This window comes from Hippopotamus amphibius, chromosome 5, assembly GCF_030028045.1.
Source record: "Hippopotamus amphibius kiboko isolate mHipAmp2 chromosome 5, mHipAmp2.hap2, whole genome shotgun sequence".
Lineage (NCBI taxonomy): Eukaryota > Metazoa > Chordata > Mammalia > Artiodactyla > Hippopotamidae > Hippopotamus > Hippopotamus amphibius.
This window is the reverse complement of record NC_080190.1, coordinates 73,061,590-73,088,586: the sequence shown is the minus strand read 5'-3', so window position 1 is coordinate 73,088,586 and position 26,997 is coordinate 73,061,590. Positions and strand designations below refer to the sequence as shown.

Here is a 26,997-nt window from a genome sequence, read left to right as displayed (position 1 = left end):
TCAATTTAAATCCAACATTTTAAGGTATGTGTAAGTACAGGGATATTGGTGGCAAAATACACTAGAATTTAGCACTGACTTGTGCTTCTTCACAACACTGTTCACGGAGGCAATCCCACAAAGATAAATAAATACCCTTCAAAGTGTGGGAAAATGGAATATTAAGGAGTCTAGAAATTTAAAATTTTCCAAAGTATTAAACTTAACCAATTTTTTGCCCTGAGATGAAAGCATCCGTTTATTAATATTCATTTATCAACACTACTTTAAAACAAATTTAATAAAATATGGAAAAACTTACTGAACACAATTATATTTTAGAACGCAAGTTTACATTTTCAGAATTTTCATCATCTACTTAGCTAATATTTATTTTCAGTGCACCCTATTCATTTTGAAGCCTTAACATTTTTTTTGATCTTACAGCATTCAAACTATGAAAAATGTGTATTCATTAATTTTGTATTAATTCATCTATTAAACATGAGTTCCTTAGTCTACAATCATGGTCTTTTTTTCATTCATTCTGACTGTGCCCTGAAAATTTTAGCATTTTAATGTCAACAGAATAAGCTGCTTGAATAAGGACAATGTTGTTTTTGTTACCCTGCAGCTTAGAAAAGACAAACCCCACTTACTCATATCATGGTAGACTGAGGTTGCCTCTTTTGTCAAGAACAAAGGTGGTTTCCGTGGTGACATAATCTCAATTTTCATAAGTTCTTCACAACAATGCTTCCATTGGCCTAAGAAAGACAGAAAAAGGCAGGCTAGTTTAAAACATAAATGTGAAGACGTATATTTAATTATCAACAGATATCAACACATTTTTTGCTTTGAAAAATAAGTGAATCTATAAAGCATTATCTTAAAGAAGCTATAAAAACCTAGTACTACCCATAATTTCAAAGTCTAAGCCTAGGCATAAAAGTACTCTATTTTAAATATAAACCTCTATGAACAGATATTAAGCTAAGATCTGTAGGCTATTAAAACTATACTACTTCTCTAGATGGTCAATAACTACAACCTCTGTTTATGGCAAAGGTTTGTATAAGTTCTCTTATTTTAAATATTAAATAAAAACATCCAGTATTTAAGACAGTTGAAAGGTAAAAATTAGCTGAAATACAGTTACCAAGAAGGCAGCAGAAAAACACGTAAGGAGTAGTGGTTCTCAAAAATGATTTTAACTTTGAAAATTTTAATTAAGAAATAAGAACTGCTTACATAACAATTATCTCTTAAGACGATTATCATGCCCTTTCAAAAATCAGAATACTAGAAAAATGCTATATTTTCATTTTAGTTAGGGTATGTAAAAACCTATTACTATAAAGACAGATTACGCAAAATTCTAACTGGAGCTAATCTATTTTAGGAAGAACATTTAAAATAAAGCCATTAGGCATTCAGAATAATAATAAAAATACTCAAATAAATTGTTTCAATTATTAAGTTAAAATTTGAAAGAGTAGACATCAATTTTTCTTAATTATGTTTTACTATGTTCATCTCAAAATAAAATTTTCAGATTTATTTCTCCTGAGTGGATGTAAAAAAAAATTAACCTTTCCCTGTTTATTGTGGAGCCGCATGCTGGATAACAACTGTGCTAGAAACTATGTATTTATATATTCATTATAAAATTAAGTTATGGAGGTTTGCCATTCGTATATTCTATCTTACATTTGCAGAAAAGTAAATAATATACACATGCCTTTTTATACTGATTTATAATCTCTATTTCTCTTTTATTATATACTCAACCTCCACATTCAATATCCAACTTATTTTCTACGGCCTAAAAATTAAAGACGCTTCATGTTTAGTCAAATTATCTATTTTTGCTGTTTTAAGTCTAATTTATTGTCATGTTAGTATGGTAATATATGCATAAATTTTAAATCCACCACCTTAAATAGTTAAGAAACATAAAAAAACCTTTCAGTATGTTTTATTACAATGCTAAGTATAGAATATGGTAAAAATTTCAAAATAACTCACACAGCAATTTATAAAGGGAATAAAATCTTGAGTTTGAGCGTTCAAAGGTTGCTCTGTAGAATTTAAATCTAGTAGGATCTGAGATCTGATAACTTATTCCTCCTTTCTACTTCCTTTTTTAGATAAATATATAAAAGCCAGCCTTTCCTTCCTGGGGGCAGGGAAAAAAGGCCTTATCTAATGGGAAAGTAACAAAACACTTTAAACCAGCAAACAATTCTTTGTCAAATCTTAGACAAGTTATATAGTGCAGTATTTTTTCTATATTGATAGATGAAACCTTTTCATTGTTAAACTGATAGCAGAAAACTAATCATGTTGAAAACTGGAATATAAAGCCACATTATCCCATGTGTTACAGAAGTCAGAGGTATAAATGCGGTACGTTCACTGGTCAAGATGTTACAATTAAACATTTATTTTACCAGTAAATAAATTAGTATGCATCCGTACATGTAATACTAATATACTAACATAAAAATAAAGGCCCAATATGAAATACTAAATGGATACATTTTGTTCACATAAAATCTGTATATTGAAGATTTTTCCACCATATTTACTGTTACAATGTTCCCAGTCAAAATGATCTGTTATGTTAAATTGCTTATTTAACTCAGTATTTATATTATTAAATATATGAAAAAAATTTATTTTTGATTCCCCATTCCTAGCTCTACCCTATCTGATCATCCAAAACAAGTGTTGTTCCTCTTTTACATGCGTGTTAGTTCTCAAATATTAAAAATTAACTATTACCTCCCCCTTGCCTCCCGACCTCCACTCCTCAGGCTGTTCTTCCACAGGCTAAATACCCCTACTTCCATTAGTGTTTACTCATGATTTACAGTTATCTCACCCTCATGATTTTCTACTCTTAAGCTAAGTCAAGTAATTGAAATTTGTTCTAAATATTAAAATACTGTTACTTTATTCTGCCCTGGATATCTATCCTCTACTTTGTTCACATCATATTTCACCTAAGATCACAAAAGGCTACACTTATCACTGAGGGTAAAAATTATAAAGTACAAGTCAATTTTTAGGGTAGTATAAACCCTTCCATCTTTGCTTCATACCTTCATACCTTATACAATGAATTCTAAACAGCAAATGTAATAGAATTTATACTTTAAAAATCAGATAGATTGGCAGATTTTATCCCCAAAGCATTAAATACTAAAAAAGTACCCAAACCTGAGAACCTATTCATCATCACTTTCTTATTATTTCAACAGTACAAAAATGTCATGAGATTCTTATCCCTCTAACTCCCTCTTTTAGCATGATAAATTATTTTACATAATTTGGGGAATGAAAACATGAGATCATCTAATTAGTAGTTGTAGTTGATATCCAGATTATAATATTCTTGCATTTTTACCTTCTTTTACCCCTCCTTCCTGCTCTACATAAAAATTTTAAAATGCCAGAATCATTTCTAAAAGTAACATTGTCTTTTATAAGACAGTCTCTCCAAATTAGAGCATTTAGGAAAGCAGTTAAAATTTTAGCTGTGATCAGCAAATGAAAGGAAGTTGTTGTCTTTTAAGTTACATACCTAAGAACAGCTGAAATTTTAAAATAAAGAAATGTAGTACATGTTGATAAGCCTGAAACAAATATTTTATCTACTAAGTACCAAAGGACAGTACTTAAGGAAAACAAGTTCTAAAGAATCCAAGAAAGCCACGGAGGGAGTCCTTTGGTTCCCTGCAGTAAACTTGAAAACTCTTCAGGCCTCAATTTTCTCATCTTTAGAACAGTGGGAAATAACTTCTACCCACTGGGTTGTTATGAAAAATAAATGAAACCATATGGTATGTGGAAGGTAATCAATAAAGTTAGCTCCCTTTTCTTCCCGCTCCCCAACCATCAATGTAATAACTGACCAGGCCATGGATCAAAGAGGCTTATAAAAATTAATCTGAGGACTGCAGATGTTAACTATTTTATAGAATTCTTGATAACAGCTCCTAAGATGTCCTAAAATATCTCTAGGATTATTTCCAGGAGTTGCAGAAATAACTTTCTATTGTTTGGAAATGGCTCTACTTTGCAATTTTATAGAAAAGTATTCTAAAGACATAAAAATTCTAGTTGAATTTAACAGTAGGCTTAGTTTGCTTAGAAACAGCCATTATCAATAGTCTACATCTTCAATATACAACCTCAATATTTTCCTGTTGATAAAATTCCTCCTTAAATTGAGATTAGAACTTCACATATTTTACATACTAGAATTCTATTATGTTACCCTCACATTGTTTTTATAATTCACGCCACTGAACTGTATTACTGAAAATGAAAAACCATATGTGCAGTTAAAAAAATCTCTTTGGATGATGTTCAAAATGATATAATAATGAATTGAGAGTTAACAGAGGCCACATAAAAATGAATCTCCTTCTGAACATTTCAGTACTTTATGATCATCACTACCCGAGAGAAGTATTTTACTCCCCATATAGCTTATTATCCCTTTGTTCAAACACATTGCCTTAAGTAATTTGACCTAATATTTTGAGAAAATGTGGTCTAGTTGTTTTAGGGACCAGAAGAACTTAAAAGTAACAGGTAAGGATACAACGAATTCAAAGGTATACTACACTATAACCAGTCATGCACTGGGGAAAGGCTGAGAGAAAAAACCATCAATGCACTGATGATATACTACCATTTTATTCAAGAGCATAAAAAATTCTTGATACAAACTATATAATTATAATATTTAGATTGCTATGTATATCCTTCCATGCTACATGAATACACCACTAGAAAATATGAATGTCAACTTACTAAGATCAAAGAAATGCTGCCAGAAGGCTTCCATCCACTTCTGAATATCTTCTCTGCTGTCAGCTGCAAAAATATGAGTTACAGCCTGTCCAGCAACAGGGTTGATGACGGAGAAATTATAGATTCTTGTCTTCTTATCCTTATCCATTGCCCGAATTCTGGTTTCCTAAAAATTAAGACAAAATTGGTGTTTTACAAGAGACTATTTCTGTAATGATCAAATAAATGTTTTACTGCTTAGCTACCATATTTATACCACATGCAATTACAATCTTATTGCTGATCATTTGCAATTTAAAATATGTAATTTTGAAATTTGCAATATTCAAACTCAAATCTAGAAGGTTATTTAAAAATGCTTTATGTTAAAAATACTGAGTAATGTTTCAAAGTATACTACATATAGCACTTATGTTAAATTACATGAGATTAAAACATAACCTCTGTGTTGATCTCTCAGTTTAAGTAGGAGTTTGCTGTCTTTTATCTATGTCTTAAAATTTGCAATAAAGCAAGTACAGCATGTTATAACTATGAGTTATGTTAACTATATTTTCCACAGTAATAAAATGGAAGAATCAGTAAAGTATGTTTCTTATTCTAATACTCATGATAGTATACAGAGTTATCAGTGAAAGCAGTGAAACCATAACTTAATGTTTACTACAGCAAACAGTTAGGCTTTCATCATTAACATTTATCTCCCATGTAACATCCACTTGCAAAGCTCACAGCTAAAGATCCGTAAAGTAGCATAACTTTTATAACAGTTAAAATTATTACTTAAAATGATTAATGCAACACTCTACAACAGAAGCAATGGTTTTGTACCTGCTGATAGTCTAAACCTTTTTCCTGAGTGGTACTAGGTATGACATTGTGTGATCCTTCTTGTGCCTATGTGTAGAAGAGACTGTTCCCAAGTCACACACAGGCAGAGCTATGTCATGTGATAAGCTAGCAACAACATGTGGTTTCCAAGGAATCGTGGAAGAAAAGTCTGGACTAGACCTATCTATTAAGCAAAGATAGTGATTTGGCTGCCTGGATAATGACTGACATTACACTTTTCTACAGCAATGCTGTTCATTAGAAATATAATGTGAACCACGTAAGTAACTTAAGATTTTCTAGTGACCACATTAAAAAAGGTAAAATTGAAACTGGTGAAAATAATTATGTAATAATTAATATGTTATTTTAAAATAATGTAATTTTTGTAACCTATATGTTTAAAATATTATTTTAACACACAACTGATAAAAAAAATTGAGATTTTTACATTCTCTTTTCACACTAAGTCTCCAAAATCCAGTCTGTATTTTATACTTACAAGATATCTTAACTTGGACTGGCCACATCTTAAGTTCCTAACAGCTACTGGTGGCTAGTAGCCACTGTATTAGGTAGAGCAGTTCTAGAGCAGTATGGTTAAGGCTACTGTAATGCATGCAGAATACTTCACTGGCAGTTACAAAAGGTGATTCAGAGTGGGGAGAAATTCTTCACTTCATTGAGTACAGAGTGAAGAGAGTCTGTGTGTAGAATTATACACCAAAATTAAAAGATATTTAATGATGTCTATGTAGACATTACAGAAGTAGCAAAGAGTTTGGAAGAAAAGCTATCCATTCCCTGAAAAACAGGTAAACATGGGCAGGTGAACACCATATAGACTACATAAGAAGTTCTTTTCTGAAGGAAGGAACTCCTATTCAAAAAGCACATGAGAAAAAATGTATACTATATAAAGTAACAACATAACTTTGAAATTTTCAAGTATCCCAAAATATAAGGATTGGTAACTAAGAGAAAGTCTATCCTGTCATTTTTTAAAAAGTAGGAATGTGAGTATCTTCACAGAATTGTTAATACTTATGGCTAACACTGTAATTTTATCATAATAGGGTCTTTTTACACTGCTATGCCTTGGTAATAAACTTTGTGAATTAACTTTTTAAAGTAATTACTTATACAGTATTTAAAAATGCTGCCCTAAATGGCATCTTTGCAGCCTGATAACACATGCAATCAACCTCTTTAAATATTAAGCTTATTCTCACTAGCAGAGAGTGACTTCGGCTCTCAGAAGAATCTTTCATATACTTCTTTCAGATTAAATGAAGGCTGACTCAGAGACAGAGGGCTGAGGGGACAACCACCTACTGCTGTTAGTATTGAAAACAACAAAAAAAAAAACCTGAGCAATAAAATATGAAGTGATCTTGTTGCTGAAATTGTGATTCCCTCCACCCAAATCCATTTTAATACAAATTTCTGTATACAGAATTAAAATGGATTCAACTTCTAAGTAACCTTTTTTGTAGATGGATAGGTACACTTTTTAATAATACTAGGATACCATTTCAAACAAAAATAGCTATGTAGAAAATCTGACAAAATGTGTCATTTCTATCCTTCTAAGAGAAAATAATACAATAATCTATAAATACTGTACATTCCAATAAGTCTGGTAACCATAAATACTGCTAAATTTTACAACACAAGAGGTTTTTAAAAGGTGTAAATGAGGGACTTCCCTGGTGGTGCAGTGGTTAAAGAATCCGCCTGCCAATGCAGGGGACGTGGGTTCGAGTCGTGGTCCGGGAAGATCCCACATGCTGCGGAGCAACTAAACCTGGAGCAACTAAGCCTGTGCGCCATAACTACTGAGTCTGTACTCTAAGGCCCGAGAGCCACAACTACTGAAGCCCGTGGGTCTAGAGCCTGTGCTCCACAACAAGAGAAGCCACTGCACTGAGAAGCCCAAGCACCGCAATGAAGAGTAACCCCCGCTAGCAGCAACTAGAGGAAGCCCGCATGCAGCAACAAAGATCCAATGCAGCCAAAAATAAATAAATAGAAATTTTTTAAAAAGGTGCAAATGGAACACAGAATAGATCATCTGAATTAACTTCTATATTTTATCACTGAAAATAGTTTAAGTAATGGGAAATTTTTTCAACAAAAAAACTGCATGTTAAAGAAAAAGTGAGTAAACAAAGTTCCTGATAATGTCAGAAAGTTCATGCAATCTGTTTTTCACTGTGGGCAGAGTATAAATAATAGTACTCAGGACGTCACCTCCCAAACAAGAGAAGTCACTGCACTGAGAAGCCCGAGCATCACAATGAAGAGTAGCCCCTGCTTGCTGCAACAAGAGAAAGCCTGTGCACAGCAACGAAGACCCAGTGCAGCCAATAAATAAATAAATAAATAAATAAATAATTTTAAAATATTGCCTGGTACCCACTGATTGAAAAATGAATAACAAAAGAATAACTCAGTTTTCTGAGTTAATGATAAAAAGTTTTACATTGATAGACTCACATTCTAGAGATAATCTGTAGTCCACTCTTTAATTTATAGGTGAGGAGACATGTTCTGAGATAAGCATTCTCTCCAAGGTCAGTTTCTTGTTTTGCTTTTGCTACTTCCAGACTTTTTTAGTTGATTTAGAAGACTTTAGAATCAACTCCTATTGATTTGTAGATAATTTTGAGATTATTCACTACAAAATTTTCATCCTTCACTGGCTCTACTTTTGTCAATCAGCACATATTGAACTATAACCTTCCACTGCATGAGACAGTGCTTACCCCAAGAATGCCAAGTGAAGTCAATAAAAATATAATATGAGAAATCAATTTTGTAACAAAATGTAATTAATTTTGAAGTCAAAGGAAAGTTTTTTTACATTTTTCATTATTTTAAATTATGCACTTCAACCTCTCCATTTCTGTGGTAATGGAAAATTACCAGATCAGAACTAGATTTATAAATTGTTTCTTACCTTACTTTTGACTATATGACTTTATTTATTTATTTTATTATTATTTTTTTTGGGGGCTCACTGGCTCATTAGCTGTGGCCTGCAAACTCTTAGTTGTGGCAAGCATGTGGGATCTAGTTCCCTGACCAGGGATTGAACCCGGGCCCCCTGGATTGGGAGTGAGGAGTCTTATCCACTACGCCACCGGAGAAGTCCCTGACTATACGACTTTTAAAATGTCTACTATATATCCAGATTATGGTTTCTAAATATTCTTTCCTACTAAAAGGAATCAGAGCTCTTTAAAGAAATGGCTTATTCCCAGCCTGGGTCAGGAAATACATAGGATGAGCCTAGAACATCTTGTCCTACCAGAAATCAAGGATTACTAGGGTTATATCAAAAGGGCTCAAAAGTAAACTCGGGGAGGCTTGCAGGGGCCATAGATGGGACAATCTGAACATCAATAAGAATTACAATGGTAATGGATTAATGCATGAAAAGTCTTTAAATCCACAAATTCATAATGATATTTAAAAACTAAATCATTGGTCACCTCTGAAAGATGCTAGGGAACCACCTTAAAGTTTTGGTAACTAGTATACAAATGCAAAAAATCAAGCCTTTATCCTACCTTTCCTGTAAAAATTGTCCTTCAACCTTATAGCTGATGAAGTAGAGGTATCCCAGCTAATAAATGAAGAAAGAATGTTACAATAGCACCAGTTTGCAATCCCTAACGAAATAAAAAATCTAAGCAATGGTCATCAGCAGATGTTAACATGAGTGGAAGACCCAGACATTATTATACGCCTCCTGATAAAAGTACTAAAACATATTCTTACTAACTAACCAACAAACAAACCTACATCTGATTCAAAAATAGAAGGAGAAAGACAACTTGAAAATGTAATCAGCAAATTGTAGACAATGAAAAACTCTGTAGGATAAATCACCAAATTTCTTCAACAAACAAATTGTGTGTAATTGTGTGTGTGTATGTGTAGGAGAGAGAGAGAGAGAAGGGGGGGAGGGGAATGAAAGCCAATAGATTAAGAGATTTAAAAGAACTAATCAATCAACTGCAATGTATGGCCCTTATTCAGATTCTGATTCAAAAAGTTGTTTAAAAAATTACAAGACTGAGATATTTGAACACTGTCTGGATTTCTGATGATATAGTGACTTTATGTATGGCCATAAATTTTCTTAAGTATGGCAGCTGTAATATTTACAAGTAAAATGATTGTTAGTATTTGCTTCAAAATAATCCCATGATGGAGGTAATGTGTGGGGGTACAGATGGGTTCGTTTATAATACTATGCTTTCTACAGATTATCTTGAAATTAAAAAAAAATTAAAAAATAAAATACAAGTACAAAACACTAAGTGCCTGCTTTCTTATCTATAAGGCAGAGATAGTATTTCACTCACACCTTCCTCACAAACATGCTGTAAAGATAAATGAGTTCTTTGAAAGTGTCTGGTCTAAAGTCTTGTTAATCAGGGATGAAGACAAAATTGTTAATGGCTAAAAACAAGCTTTACATCTTATATATACTCTAAATGACAAAAAGAAAGCATACCATATATGGCAAGGAATGTTTGAAACATATAAAGCATAGCCATAAATTAAACCAAGCATTAGGTCTGATTAGTATTAGTGTGATATAATTATTTTCAATTTATGTCAATGAAATCAGATGTAAACCTGTAAAGGAAAAGGCTGCTTAAAAAATTATATTTGCTGTATTTAGCAAAGGAGAATCCAACTAGTTGATAGGGTTCATACATTAAGAGGACTAACATAATCAGAAGAAAATACCATGTGTTCATGGTAATTTTACTTGCTAGGGTCCATGATAAATATAATGGTTAAAAGCAAGTTCAAGACAATTTAACAAAGGACTATTACACCAACTAGTGTTATTGACTTGTTTGGTACAGATTTTATTATTCACTAAAATGAAGTGATGCACAGTATTTAAATCAAGAAAAGACTACTGATCTCAAAGACCCACACACTTCTTTTCTATTTAACTCCCCACCCCACTGGCAATGGATAAAACTTTGGCTAATAAAATGCTTTCTACAATGTATAGGAGATTCAGTGGCTCCAGTTAAGTACCCCTTATTGAGAATGTCTAGCTCAACAACATTCATAGGGAAGTTTTTTGAAGTTGAAGTAATCACTTTGAAGTAAATCATCCTTTCAAATTTGGATTGAAAAGAGGAGGGGAATAGCTTTTAGGCTTTTCTTTCCTTAATGTGACTATTTCCACAGATGGCTCCCTCTGAAAATTAATGAACTGACTTAGCCTTACAGGAAATGCCATCTAGAAGGACAAGAATTATAGTCAGAGAACAGATCTTGTGATCAAAATAGCAGAACTATTATTTATATACCTCAGCAACTGTAAAATTTATGTTTTCACATAATTTTTAAAGTAGCATCAAGTAAAATTATTGTTTTCTAAATCATGAGAGAAGAAAGACAACCAAAAGAAAGGAACTTTGCTTTGTATTTAATATTTAACATCATTAAGCATAAAAAGCTTTTAAGAGACCCAGCACTGGAAATACACTAAAAACTGAAAGAAAAACACTATCCTTAAAAGCTTTATTTGGTGCTTACCTGCTCTACAAGTCTGAAATACCAAGCTGGCATTTATCAGTGACCCTATTTATTTAAGAATACACTAATAGCATGTGTCCCTTAAAAACTTACAAAGTAAGCAAAATAATTAAAACATCTACCTTATATTTAAAAACCAAGTAATTTAAAACACTGAATAGATTGAATAGGATTAAAATCTATGAGTTTATCATAATATTGGAGGTGGGGTGGGACAACAGAAATGACACTCATGTGCTACTTCTGGAGTGGGTAACTCCACTCCAATACATATTGCCAATAAAAATACAATGTCAACATGTACGAACAACTCCTTACTCTGAAAATTGGTCATTAACATTAAACATTTATCCAGCCTTTCCAGGAGAGACTGTAATTCATTACTAGTTGATAAGAAAAGGTCCTTTACAAAAGAATGCCAGCTAACACATATAGAAGGAAGGACAGGGGAAAACGTGCAATTTCCAATGTAGTAACCAATTCAGGTAAGGGCACTCAGTTCATAAAACCATTATGTGAAAGATTGTTTGACAATAAAGATATTCACATTGTGTCTAAGCATCACTTCACTGACTACTTGCTAACTGTAAAGACAAAAGTTTACCTTTATTCTAGAGAGCTAGTGGTCACCACGTTAACCAAGTCATTAAATTTGGCATTGCCAATAGTGAGAAAACCTGACATCATGAGCCTCTGAACATAATACTCTACAAAGTATTTGTTATTATCCATGAAATAGTCTCATAAAAAAGGTTTAAAATGAACTTAATCAAACCTCTAGACCTAATTTACAGTTTAGAAGAAGCAAAAGGATGCACAGTTTTTGAACAGTCCTAGATTGAAAGCAAAAGCTAAAAGGACATTTTGGAGACAATGGGGAAACTTGACTAGGAATGGATATTAGATGATATAAGAGAATTACTGTTAATTTGCTTAGCTGTGATAATGGTATTGTAATTATATATATACATACACATATATACACATATATACATAATTCAATATATATATATAAACATATAATTTGAGAGGCTCCTATTTTTAAAAGGTGCATGTTGAAGTACTCAGAGGTGAATTATCAATGTTGGTGACTTATGTCCAAATGGGTCAACAAAAAATACAGATAAGAGGCTTTATAAACTTTGAGCTGTAAGATAAATAAGGTCCAAATATCTAATGTAAAACATGGTGACTATAGTTGATAACACTATTGAATAAGTAAAATCCAAAGAGAGAGTAGACAATGTTCTCATAAAAAAGATTTAAAAAATTATGATCTAATAATGACTGTAGTAATGATTACACAACTGTATATTATTTATCAAAGTTATCAAACTGTACCCTTAAAACTGGTGAATTTTACTTTATTTAAACTACACCACCATAAAGTTGATTAAAAAACTAAATAAAATATAAAGTGTTTAAACTCCTCCCCAAAAAAGAAAAATAGAGAGATAAAGCAAATATGACAAAATGTTAATGGTTGAATCTAGGTGGTATACAAGTGTTCCCTGTAGTACTGTTATAAACTTTTCTATGAATTTCAATAATTTTATAAGCTGAGAAAAATAAGTAAAAATTTCTTTAATAGATGATATAATTAGATAACAGTCGTGTTTTCAGAAGTAACAAATAGATTTCTTCACTGACATGGTGTTTGACATATTTAAGTATCAAAACTAGTGACACTTACTATTAACAGTGAAGTTTTCAGGTGAATGGAAGGGCTCAAAGGAAATGAGGCAGAAGTATGAAATGCTCCAACAACACATTAAAAGGATCATACACCATGACTGAGTGGGATTTATCCCAGGGATACAAGGATTCTTCAATATACACAAATCAGTCAATGTGATACACCACATTAACAAATTGAAGAGTAAAAACCATATGATCATCTCACTAGATGCGGAAAAAGCTTCTGACAAAAGTCAACACCCATTTATGACAAAAACTCTCCAGAGTGGGCATAGAGGGAACCTACCTCAACATGATAAGAGCCATATATGATAAACCCACAGCAAACATCATTCTCAATAGTGAAAAACTGAAAGCATTTCCTCTAAGATCAGGAACAAGACAAGGATGTCCATTCTTGCCACTTTTATTTAATATAGTTTTGGAAGTCCTAGCCATGGCAATAAAAGAAGAAATAAAAGGAACCCAAATTGGAAAAGAAGTTAAACTGTCACTGTTTGAAGATGACATGATACTATACATAGAAAATCCTAAAGATCCTACAAAAAAACTACTAGAGCTCATTAGTGAATACAGCAAAGTCGCAGAATACAAAATTAATATACAGAAATATCTTGCATTCCTATACACTAACAACGAAAGACCAGAAAGAGAAATAAGGAAACAATCACATTTATCATTGCAAAAAGAATAAAATACCTAGGAATAAACCTACCTAAGGAGGCAAAACACCTATACTCAGAAAACTATAAGATACTGATGAGAGAAATCAAAGATGACACAAACAGATGGAGAGCTATACCATGTTCTTGGACTGGAAGAATCAACATTATTAAAATGACTAAAGTACCCAAAGCAATCTATAGATTCAATGTAATCCCTACTGAATTACCAATGGCATTCTTCTCAGAATTAGAACAAAAAATTTTACAGTGTATAGAAACACAAAAGACCCTGACTAGCCAAAGCAATCTTGAGAAAGAAAAATGGAGCTGGAAGAATCAGTATCCTTGATTTCAGACTATACTACAAAGCTACAGTCATCAAAATAGCATGGTACTGGCACAAAAACAGACATATACATCAATGGAACAGGATAGAAAGTTCAGAGATAAACCCATGCACCTATGGTCAACTAATCTATGACAAAGAAGGCAAGACTATACAATGGAGAAAAGACAGTCTCTTCAATAAGTGATGCTGGGAAAACTGGGAGCCACATTTAAAAGAATGAAATTAGAACTATACACAAAAATAAACTCAAAATGGATTAAAAACCTAAATGTAAGGCTAGATACTATAAAACTGTTAGAGGAAAACATAAGCAAAACACTCTGACATAAATCAAAGCAAAATCTTTTTTGAACAACCTCCTAGAATAATGGAAATAAAAGCAAAAATAAACAAATGGGACCTAATTAAACTTAAAAGCTTTTGCACAGCAAAGGAAACCATAAGCAAAAAGACAACCCACAAAATGGGAGAAAATATTCGCAAACGTGACCAACAAAGGATCAACCTCCAAAACATACAAGTAGCTCATGCAAACAACAAAAAACCAAACAACCCAATCAAAAAATGGGCAGAAGATCTAAATAGCCATTTCTCCAAAGACATATAGATGGCCAAAAAGCACATGAAAAGATGTTCAACATCACTAATTATTAGAGAAATGCAAATCAAAACTACAATGAGGTATCACCTCACACTGGTCACAATGGTCACCATCAAATAATCTACAAACAATAAATGCTTAAGAGGATATGGAGAAAAGGGAAACCTTCTACACTGTTGGTGGGAATGTAAATTGGTACAACCACTCTGCAGAAGAGTATGCAGGTTCCTTAAAAAACTAAAAATAGAGCTACCATATGATCTAGCAATCCCATTCCTGGGCATATACCCAGAGAAAACCATTATTCGAAAAGGTATATGCACCCCAGTGTTCACTGCAGCATTATTTACAACAGCCAGGACATGGAAGCAACCCAAATGTCCATTGTGGAATATTACTCAACCATAAAAAAGAATGAAATAATGCCATGTGCAGCATTATGAATGGATCTAGAAATTGTCATACTGAGTGAAGTCAGTCAGAAAGAGAGAGACAAATTATCATACGATATCGCTTATATGTGGAATCTTTAAAAATGGTACAAATGAACTTATTTACAAAACAGAAATAGAGTCACAGATGTAGAAAACAATCTTACAGTTACCAAGGGGGAAAAGAGGTGAGGGATAAATTGGGAGACTGGGGTTGACATATATACACTATTATATATAAAATAGATAATTAAAAGGACCTACTGTATAGCACAGGGAACTCTACTCAATACTCTGTAATGGGGCTTCCCTGGTGGCACCGTGGTTAAGAATCTGCCTGCCAATGCAGGGGACACAGATTCAATCCCTGGGGTGGGAAGATCCCACATGCCGCAGAGCAACTAAGCCAGTGTGCCACAGCTACTGAGCCTGTGAGCCGCAACTACTGAACCCAGGTGCCGCAACTACTGAAGCCCACAGGCCTAGAGCCTGTGCTCCGCAACAAGAGAAGTCACCACAATGAGAGACCCTTGCACCGCAACAAAGAGTAGCCCCCACTTGGCACAACTAGAGAAAGCCTGTGCGCGGTAACGAAGACCCAATGCAGTGAATAAATAAATAAATAATAAAATAAATCTTAAAATCTAAAAAGCAGTGGATATATGAGTATATATAACTGACTCACTTTGCTGTACAACAGAAACTAACACAACACTGTAAATCAATTATATTCCAATAAAAATTAAAAAAAAGAATTAGGAAATGCAAAGGGAAAAATTTCTAAAGAGAAAGGTCAGAAATCAGTGCTGGAACTGGCACTGGAGAAAATTAAGATGGAAATATTACAAAGCTAGAGAATGTAACACTTTGTCATCAGTTTAATCTTTGAAATGAGCAACTAAATTATATTAGTCTTCACAACCTTACCCTTACCTCATGGTTTAGTATTAAAATCCTTTTTGGTAGTTTAGACAAAAGTCACATTCAATGGAAGAGATATTTATGTCATCAATCCTCAGGGTCAAATACAGCCCACGTTGTCCCCAAGTCTAAGGTCAACTCTATACAAATTACTAGATAAATCATTTCCCTGTGAATTTGTAATTCTCAATTGTGGAGCCACCACTGGGATTTCTAAGTATGCTGATTTCAGTCATCTGAATAATGGAGTTGATTGACTACAGAATTCCACCAGTTGCCAGGCCATCAGCCTTTATTACCACAAGGAAAAAATGAGTCAATTGAAAAAAGGTCAGTTTAGTCAGGCCATGTAAATACTGTTAACCACTTTTCTGGAATTAGACTCTTGTCATCAGACAAGAAAATACAGATGCACTGACTATAATAACAGAGGAGTTCTATTATAACTGTAGTCTTAAATTTCAATGGTAAAGATTCAATACATGCCTATGTCACTGCCTACAGGTAACATGGCTTTGGACTCAGAACCTCATTTCAGAGCTACTTTTTACTTTCATAACTGATTCAGAGTGAATAAGAGATAGGAAAAAGTCTAATTTTGCCCTCTGAAACAGTCTTGCAGTGTGTCTATGAAGAAACAGAAAATGACCCATGAATTTTAATCTATTTTTTTCTACCCATTACAAAAAGAGTGAGCCGTGTAATTTTGCTTACTAGCTAGACAAATTCTATCTATCTCTGAGTATGTTTTTTCACTTATAAAACAGAAATAAGACACCTGTAAAACAGGGCTGACCCACATGCTCTGCCTTGCTTTGAGGGCTGAGATAGGTAAAATGAATACCTTGAAGACTGCTTTCAAATCTAACTTTAAAATATCATTAGTTTAGATTCCGGTTTAATTTGGTTTATAAATATCCATATTCCATTGTACAACATGCAAGAAAAAAACTGGTAGAATTCCATTTTCACTACCTAATTACCTAGTGAAAATCAGGTTAGACAAAATCATCTATGTAGAACTCTAGCCAAAAATATTTAACATGAATCTAGCAAAACAATTAGTCAAAAGCAGATCTGGGGACTTACCTGGACTTTTCGAAAATGTCAATGTAATGAAAACCAAAAAAAAAAAAAAAAAAAAGAAAAGAAAAGAAAAAAGGCAAGTGAAGGACACAATTTTGATAAAAAGGAAACAAAAGACATGGTGATCAGATACAATCTGTGACCCTTGATGGGGTCTTGGACAAAAAAAAAATCAGAAAGAACATTTTGGGAATAACCGGGGCAATCTGCTCTGTATATTAGATTATTTTATCAACAACAAATTTATTGAGTGTGATAATAATATTATGGTTATGAAAGAAATATCCTTGTTTTCAGGAGAAATGTGTTGACATATTATAGGAAAGAAATGTTATGCTGTTTGCTGCTTACTTTCAAGTGGTTCAGAAAAAAATTTTTTTTAACTGTCTAGAGAGAAAACAAATGTGGCAAAATGTTAACAACAGCTGAAGAATCTAGGTGACAGGTATCAGGTTTTATTTTCTATTCTTTCAACTCTTCTGTACATTTGAAATTTTCAAAAGACTACCAGGGGAGTGAACACTGCATAAACAAAAGAAAACAAAAAGTTGGCAAGTAATGAAAAAATTATATCAATTTTCCAATAACAAAATTATACTTTCATTAACTTAATTTTCTAAATGAAAATAAATTCACTATATTATAATACTGAGGTATATTATTTAAGAGCAACATTAATCTTTCTAATACACAAAACAGATAAATTAAGTGGACTTAATTACATAATAAAAGGTCTCACTGAAGGATTTCCTTTAAGTAAAAAGTAGTGTCATTTCTAAAAGCAGGACAGAAACAGATCAAATGTTATTATTGGAAAGATCACAGAAATTAACTAAATCCTTATACATTAGCAGACCAGTATGTATATGTTTTTTCAGGACATATCACTTTATATTTTTCCTCAAAAGATAACTTAAAGGCAAGGAGAACATGTATATTACAGTTAACAGATGTGATGGCTCATATTTTATCATATACTTCAATTCAACCACTCTGAAGGCAAGCAAAGTAAAACAACTAGAAACAATTAATTGCTGTCCATACGCAGAAAACATGATATTCCATTCCAGAAATGCTATTTTAATTCTAGAGTAGGAACACTATAAAAAGAGGGGAAAAACCCTCTAATAAACACTACACTTGGATGATAGACAAAGACAAATTTAAGATTATGAAATAAAGAAAATAAGTCTGCCTTAGACTGAAAAGTTTTCCTACAGATTTTTGGGTGAAAACTTTCTAACTAAAATTTTATAACCTCCTTTGTATCAAACAGTATATTTATGCATATGTGGTATTCTAAACAATGTGAAGCTTTCTTGTTCTGGCAGAAGGTTAAACAACTGCCCATCAATTCCATAAGAAATCAGAAAGTATACTCAGGAATCTCCTTTTATGGGTTCATTTAAGTATTAACTAGAAAGAGCATCACGGTAACATGAGCTAACAATTTATGTTTTTATAATCTCCTAACTAAATTCGTAAAAAATTTAAATACCCTATTAATGTGGAGTCACATTCTCTTCTTTAAAAGTTATTTGCGGGACTTCTTTGGTGGCCAAGTGGCTAAGAATCTGCCTGCCAACGCAGGGGACATGGGTTCAAGCCCAGGAAGATCCTACATGCCACAAAGCAACTAAGCCCATGTGCCACAACTACTGAGCCTGTGCTCTGGAGCCCGTGAGCCACAACTACTGAGCCTGAGTGCCACAACTACTGAAGCCTGTGCACCTAAAGCCCGTGCTCCGCAACAAGAGAAGCCCTGCTCTCCGCAACTAGAGAAAGCCTGTGCACAAGCAATGAAGACCTAAAGCAGCCAATAAAGAAAGAAATAAAACCTATTTGCTGGTACAGATTTCCAATTACTATGTTTTCTTAGGAAATACACAGATAAGCTCTTTACCAGATAAGCTCTATAAATGGAAAGAAAAATAAGATTAAATTATCTTTATGAACTAACTTATTTTTAGCAGCCCTTCCCTTTTTGTAAAAAAGATGACAACACTGTGAACTGTAACAGAAAAAAACAAACTTCATAGAATGTTATACCTTTATTTTCAAAATAACATTTCATTTACCTTGTTAATGGACACTACCAAAGCTGGTTCCACTTTAGCTTCAATTTCTTCTGGAGTGTAAAAACAATAGAGTTTACCCCCTCTTAAAACACAATACAACCTTCTCCAACTGATCAGACCTTCTACCATTTGCTGAAAAAGAAAAATCAAGAAACTTTCAACTTTAAATCATTATTTATCATCTTGACTCTAAATTCAACAAAATACTTGAATTATCAAAGTTAGTATTTTGAAATGTTTTAATGTGATAGTTACCCATTAATTTACTATACAATAATTCAATAGCCCAAAGTCAAAAAGTAAGTTAGTGTCAGAGAAGAAAGGTTTGGAATTCTCAAAAGCATTAAGCAAAAAGGAGGTAATAATTTTATCACATAACTTTTATATACCTAAAATCATAAATCAACACAGTTTTAGAAAAGCTAGTCTATTAAAAACTAGTGCTTGGAATTCCATAGCAATCCACCTAATGACTCAGGAAAATCATAAAAATAACTCATATTTAAACTATAACTTTCCCTTACTGTTCTCAGGACACTGGAAAATGTTGACTTCCCTGTAAGAATGCAAATTTTCTTTCCCTTAATGGAATCTTTTTTAAAAGCTATTGATTCATTGAAGCCCAAAATTAATTATTTACAGAATATAAATAACTATGGTTATACATAAATCAGAAGTAGGTGGCACAGAGGCAGCTTTGGAAGCCCAGAGGCCTAAACTGTGCCAAAAGCTGTGTGCCAGAAAGGCTGTTATGGGAAAGGTGTTGAGCAGTCCTCATCAGTTTCTACAAGGAGTCCTCTGTTACTGATTATCCTGTTACTGCTATTAATGAAGCAGAGGAACCTGGAGAGGTTGCTCCTTAGCCATCAAAACTGCATTAGACCCTTCCTCTTCCCACCTTCTCGCTCCCAGCTGCACCCTCCTTCCACATTCTATGTCTAACAATGAGAAAACTGTCATTTAATAGAAGACTTTATAAAAAAAAACAAACTTCTTAATATCAGAATGCCAAACAACTGCCAGTGTATTAAGATCTAAATGAGAGCTATAATTGCTGTAGGATATTTAAAGTCCTCTAACCTGCTGATTAAGAAATCCTGCAAACACACCCTCAGCCATACAAGCTGGTTGGGCGACTAATCGGCAGCACATGTTACCATATAAGGGAAGCCAAAATGAAGACTCTTCTATTTAAATGAGAGAAAAAAAAATCAAGTTATAAATATATGCTTATTTAAGGTCATTATACATTTTGATTATTTTTACAATTTTTTTTTGCTTTATATAAGAATGTATGTAAAGGTTCATCCTACTCAAATTACCATATTCAATAACAAAATCAAATAAAAGAAAGCAGTCAGGACAGGATGATACTAAGACAGGAAGATACTAAACTGATAGTTTATAGCATGCTATCACCTGGAATAGACATGGAACTTTTAGTCTCTTGATCTCATTTGATCTTAAATCAATGGAGGTAGTAGTTCAGGGCATATAAGTAAACTCATGTAATTTTAAAAACCTCCTAATAAAGTGATTTTTGGTATGTCAAATTCTACTTTTTGCTCTGATTTTCATTATAATAATTAGCAAAGTGATCCTCTGAATAAAACACTTCAGAGCACAACTTTAAGATAATAATTTAATAATAAACCTTTTGGCCTTTCCCCTTCTCCTTTCTCTTACTGAACAATTCAGTTTTAAGCCATTATGTGGAGTCCATCAAGACGGGCATCAGTGTCAGGAGTTGGCGGGGAGCAGTAGTGTGCCAGAGCTGGTGCTGGAGCCAGGCAGGATAAGGAGGTCACGTGAGTGGGAGAGCTGCCTGGCATGAGGTATCAGAGCCTGAATGGGCTGAGGAGGATGGATCACACGGGGAATCTAGAACCCAAAGAGGATCTCGATCTCCGCTCAGTGGTTGGCCTGGTGTGGGGAATCGGGGCTCAGGCAGAGTAAGGAGAGTATCTATGTGCAGTGGCTGCCCACGTGAGCTGTCAGAACCCAAGGAAATTAAGAAAAGTGTGCATATTTGGGGGTGTCCAGCCATGGGAGTCAGTTTGAGAGCAGCAAGGAAACCATTCACACATTTGGTAACCCAGATAGTGTGTCAGAGCCCAGGGATACGGAAATCCAAGCAGAGGGACAGCTGGGTATGGGGTGCCAGAGCACAGGCAGGCTGAGGAGGGCATCCATGGGGTGATGAGGGTAGCCAGACGTGGGGAGCTGAAGCCTGAGTGGGGTGAGGAGGGCAGCCTCTGTGGGCTGTAGCAGCCTGAGCAAGGTAAGGCGTATCCACATGGGGCAAGGGACAGCCCAGAATGGGAAGTCAGAGCCCCAGCAAGAAGAAGAAAGCAGTTATGTGAGAAAGATGGAAAAATGGTTGCTTTTAAGAAGACTGAACAAAGAATAAAAGGCATTAAACATAACAAAAGACAGGTTTCTCACTGTCAGAGAAAGGAATTACAAATGTGCAGAATGAACTCTTTGGTATTGGATTAGAACTAGACATACTGGTATGAACTAATGGTTTTCAACATAAAGAGATTAAGAAATGCATGACCACACACACACATATGTCCACTGAGGGGGTCTAGGAAAAATGACACCTAATAGTGACAGTCTAATAGCAATGAATATACCCACAGCTCAGATCATGTCTTCTAAATATGATTTCTATTAAAAAGAACCAGTCTTCCTTGGAGAAATGGCTGACTCCAGGACTGGGGCAGGGAAAGTACATGATAAGCCTGAAATATCTTGTTATGCTTTAAGCAAGAAGTACTCAATGAATGAAGAGAACATGTAAAAAGGCACAGAGCCATCTTGAATGTGATCCCATTGGCCAAAATGGAGACAATTTGAATCTTAAATAGGATGTTAACAGATTATAATGTACTGAATAAAACTGTAAAATGAGCCCATGTTGTATAAATAAATCAGTAAGCTGAAAGTCTAATAAATATTATACTTAGGTAGTTTCAAAATATCCCCCCACCACACACAAAATATGTATTAATCACAAAGGGGAAAACAAAAAGAGTAACTTTACAGCAGAGAAGCTTGACAGACACCACCCTAATCAAGTGATCAAAGTGAACATCATCAGTAATGGGATAAATCAAAATACGCCACCTGCTAGAATGCAATAAGAACGCAGTATCACTTCTATGATATTTTTGACAAAGATGCATATCATGAGCCTTAGCCCAAGAAAATATCAGGGGGGGAAACTGAGGGGACCTCTACAAAATAACTGATGTTTACAAGTGTCAAGGTTATGAAAGCCAAGGAATGACTGGAGAACGGATCCATGTTGAAAGAAACTAAAGAGGCATGATGATTACACGCAATGTGTGAATCTGCACTGGATCCTTTGGTCATAAGGGACATTATTGGAGTAACATTTGAATGGTGTCTGTATTAACAGAAATAATAGTAATTTATTAATATTCATTTCCTGACTTGGATAGCTGTAGTGATACAGCTGATACCTTTTAGTAGAAAACTGATATTAACATATTTGGGAGTAATGAAGCAACAGGTAAGCAACTTGTTATATATTTTTTGGGGGAAAAAAAATCTTGATATTCAACTTTTAACTGTTCTATAAGTTTGCAATTGTTTAAAAAGTTCGTTCAAAAAACATTAAGATAGCCCTTTAATGTAGTGTGCAGGTAAGTATTCAGCCTTTATCACTGTATGGAAGGAAAACATTACATAATTTATTCAGTGTATCAGGTATAAATAAAAACACAACATACGGCCCTATGTTTCACAATGGACCACACAAAAAAGATGTGTAAAGTTTTCACTGCACCCCTGTTGATAAGTGCCGATTAAATGACTAACCATTGGATATTACTACTATTGACCAAAAAGTCTTAGTAAGTCTGGAAAATAAAACATTTTTGGTAAAAATACAATTATTTAATATGCAGATGCAGTGTAGCCAAGGCTTGGTACATCAGTTAAATGAAAAAGACCAGCCTAAATGAAGAGCACAAAGTAAAACAAAGTAGTTTTTATCAGTTTACCTGCTCAATATTCTACTAAAGAATAGCACACAACAAATTGTCTGGGACTATTCAATTCTTTGTTAAAGCTGCTATATTTCAAAAAGAATTTGACCTAAGAGAAATAAATGCATAAATACAACACAGGCAATGATTTAAAGATGCAGACCTAAATAAATAAATGAGAATCTCCTTTTCTAAAATAAGGCAGGAAGTGAAATAAAAATTCTATGAAAGCGTACATCTAAGTAATGCAACTGAAATCAACTCTTGGATTTATGAGTTTAAAGTTTAAAAGCGAATTTCTTGACATAGCAATCCCAGATTTATGAATGGCTTGTTTTTTAAGTCAGGATCCACCTCCTAGAGAAATAGAATCATAAATAAGTTTTTCAGACCAGTTCATAAAGTTTGTTCAATCGATAATGTATCTGGAACCTAAATACCACATGTAACAGTGTGCTTCTCTAGTAAAATAAGTTCAGATTTCATGGCACACCAAGAAAAATAATTCCTTCCTGATTGCAGTCCTTGAAAAAGGATATTGGATATAAAATTCTTTACTCTACAGAGCATGTGGCAGATACGCTGCAATCATCTGTTACTTCCCACATAGGATTCTCCACAGCTCATGACCACTGTGGAATAAAGCACATAGTCACAGCTTCTTCTAATTCTGACAAGAAATACAGCATCTGGGCTAGTCACTTAACTTGCCCAAGTATCAATTTCTCATTTTTTTAAATAATTTTTTTCATTTTTTTATTATTCACTTATTTATCTTGGCTGCATAGGGTCTTCACTGCTGCACACAGGCTTTCTCTAGTTGTGGTGAGCAGGGCTACTTTTCATTGTGGTGCGTGGGCTTCTCATTGCAGTGGCTTCTCTTGTTGCAGATCATGGGCTCTAGGCTCACGAGCTTCAGTAGTTGCGACTCGTGGGCTCTAGAGCGCAGGCTCAGTAGTTGTGGCGCGTGGGCTTAGTTGTTCCACGGCATGTGGGATCCTCCCAGCCCAGGGATTGAACCCGTGTCCCCTGCATTGGCAGGCAGATTCTTAACCACTGCACCACCAGGGAAGCCCTGAATTTCTCATTCTTAAAAATACTACCTATTAAGTACTAGGGGTGTCATGAAATCAAATAAGATAATGTAAACATGATATCACTGTGGCTGGCATGTAACAGATGCTTCTCATAATTCATATCCAGGGCACTCTCACTCCCCAAACCATATCCTTCCCATTGCTCAATGCTATCTTTCGGCCCTTGTGCAACACATTGACTCAAAATACTAAATTCTTCCCATTCAAAGGTGGTATTAGGACAAGATGAAATGAAACAGGAAGTGAAAGAGCAGTTTGACTTTACGTAAAGATTTTATCTAATTCATCTGTAGTTTAATAAAATGGAGTTTAAAAATGACAGCAACAAAAAAAAAAAACACAGGCAAGAGAAAGAATCCAGATAACATCTCCCTTTCGTGTGAGTCAGTCTTTATAATGTGGTTTCATTGTTTTATAAAAAGTATAAAAATTTCTTGATGACAAATATAAGCCTTAAGACACCATTTTGGCTTTTTCCTTCAACTAGTAAGAGTAATAAAGTTGAGTTATAAACGTCATAAATTTTGTATTTTCTCTTTATTTTACAGTATTTGGTAGACACTGACAACTTTATTTCAGAAAACCCTATTAAACATAGATTAATGAATAAATCAGAGGGTGGCTTTTCTGTATATAAAATTTTGTTTTTTTCTTTTTCAGGTCTTTATTGGAGTATAATTGCTCTACACTGTTGTGCCCGTTTCCGCTGTACAACAGAGTGAGTTAGCTGTATTTATATACATATCCCCATATCCTCTCCCTCTTGAGCCTGCCACCCATCCTCCCTATCTCACCCCTCTAGGTCATCACCAATCATCAAGTTGATCTCCCTGTGCTATGCAGCAGCCTCCCACCAACCATCTGCTTTACATTTGGTAGTGTATATGTCAATGCCACTCTCTCACTGTTTCTTTTTAATTATAAGCTTTCTTTTTTTTTTTTCAAAATATAATTGATTTACAAGATTTTAATTTACACACATTTCTAGGGATATACCTATCACATCAAAAGAGTTAGGCATATAGGTTAGCGTTCTTTTTTTTTTTTTTTTCCCATTAGAATGCAGTTTATTTATTTATTTATTTATTTATTTATTTTTTTGGGGGGTACACCAGGTTCAATCATCCGTTTTTATACACATATCCCCATCTTCCCTCCCTTCCTTGACGCCCCCCCCCAAGCCCCCCCCACCCTCCCCACCCCAGTCCTCTAAGGCATCTTCCATCCTCGAGTTGGACTCCCTTTGTTATACAACAACTTCCCACTGACTATTTTACAGTTGGTAGTATATATATGTCTGTGTTACTCTCTCGCTTCGTCTCAGTTTCCCCTTCACCCCCCGCCCCCTCCCATACCTCGAGTTCTCCAGTCCATTCTCTGTATCTGCATCCTTGTTCTGGTCACTGAGTCCAACAGTACCATTTTTAGATTCCGTATATGTGAGTTAGCATACAATATTTGTCCTTCTCTTTCTGACTTACTTCACTCTGTATGACAGACTGTAGTTCTATCCACCTCATTACATATAGCTCCATCTCATCCCTTTTTATAGCTGAGTAATATTCCATGGTATATATATGCCACATCTTCTGTATCCATTCATTTGTTGATGGGCATTTAGGTTGCTTCCATGTCCTGGCTATTGTAAAGAGTGCTGCAATAAACATTATGGTACAAGTTTCTTTTGGGATTATGGTTTTCTTTGGGTATATGCCCAGTAGTGGGATTACTGGATCATATGGTAGTTCTATTTGTAGTTTTTTAAGGAACCTCCAAATTGTTTTCCATAGTGGCTGTACCAATTTACAGTCCCACCAACAGTGCAGGAGAGTTCCTTTTTCTCCACACCCTCTCCAACATTTGTTGTTTCCAGACTTTGTGATGATGGCCATTCTGATTGGTGTGAGGTGATACCTCATTGTGGCTTTGACTTGCATTTCTCTGATGATTAGTGATGTGGAGCATCTTTTCATGTGTTTGTTGGCCATCTGTATGTCTTCTTTGGAGAAATGTCTATTTAGGTCTTCTGCCCATTTGTGGATTGGGTTATTTGCTTTTTTGGTATTAAGCTTCATGAGCTGCTTGTATATTTTGGAGGTTAATCCTTTGTCCGTTGTTTCATAGGCAATTATTTTTTCCCACTCTGAGGGTTGCCTTTTAGTCTTGTTTATGGTTTCTTTTGCTGTGCAAAAGCTTTTAAGTTTCATGAGGTCCCATTCATTTATTCTTGATTTTATTTCCATGATTCTAGGAGGTGGGTCAAAAAGGATGGCGCTTTGATGGATGTAATATAGTGTTCTGCCTATGTTTTCCTCTAGGAGTTTGATAGTGTCTGGCCTTACATGTAGGTCTTTAATCCATTTGGAGTTTACTTTTGTGTATGGTGTTAGGAAGTGTTCTAATTTCATTCTTTTGCATGTTGCTGCCCAGTTCTCCCAGCACCACTTATGGAAGAGGCTGTCTTTTTTCCATTGTATATTCTTGCCTCCTTTGTCAAAGATAAGGTGCCCATATGTGTTTGGGCTTACTTCTGAGTTCTCTATTCTATTCCATTGATCGTCCTTTCTATTTTTGTGCCAGTACCATACTGTCTTGATCACTATGGCCTTGTAGTATAGTTTGAAGTCAGGAAGCCTGATTCCACCAACTCCATTTTTCCTTCTCAAGATTGCTTTGGCTATTCGGGGTCTTTTGCGTTTCCATACAAATCGTAAGATTTCTTGCTCTAGTTCTGTGAAAAATGCCATTGGTAATTTGATCGGGATTGCATTGAATCTGTAAATTGCTTTGGGTAGTACAGACATTTTCACAATGTTGATTCTTCCAATCCAGGAACAT

General features: G+C 34.4%; 1 protein-coding gene across 5 annotated transcripts in view; it reads right to left on the bottom strand.

The window, feature by feature from the left end:
* Nucleotides 1–26,997, bottom strand: part of RTKN2 (rhotekin 2) — an 82,213-nt gene that overhangs the window by 4,906 nt on the left and 50,310 nt on the right. For all 5 annotated transcript variants that reach the window (XM_057737459.1, XM_057737460.1, XM_057737461.1 and 2 more), the window contains 4 exons: nt 20,124–20,230; nt 19,044–19,175; nt 4,807–4,972; nt 639–746 (listed from right to left, as the gene is read on the bottom strand). In XM_057737459.1, coding sequence (XP_057593442.1) covers nt 639–746; nt 4,807–4,972; nt 19,044–19,175; nt 20,124–20,230 — 513 coding nt within the window. The remainder of the gene's footprint in view (nt 1–638; nt 747–4,806; nt 4,973–19,043; nt 19,176–20,123; nt 20,231–26,997) is intronic.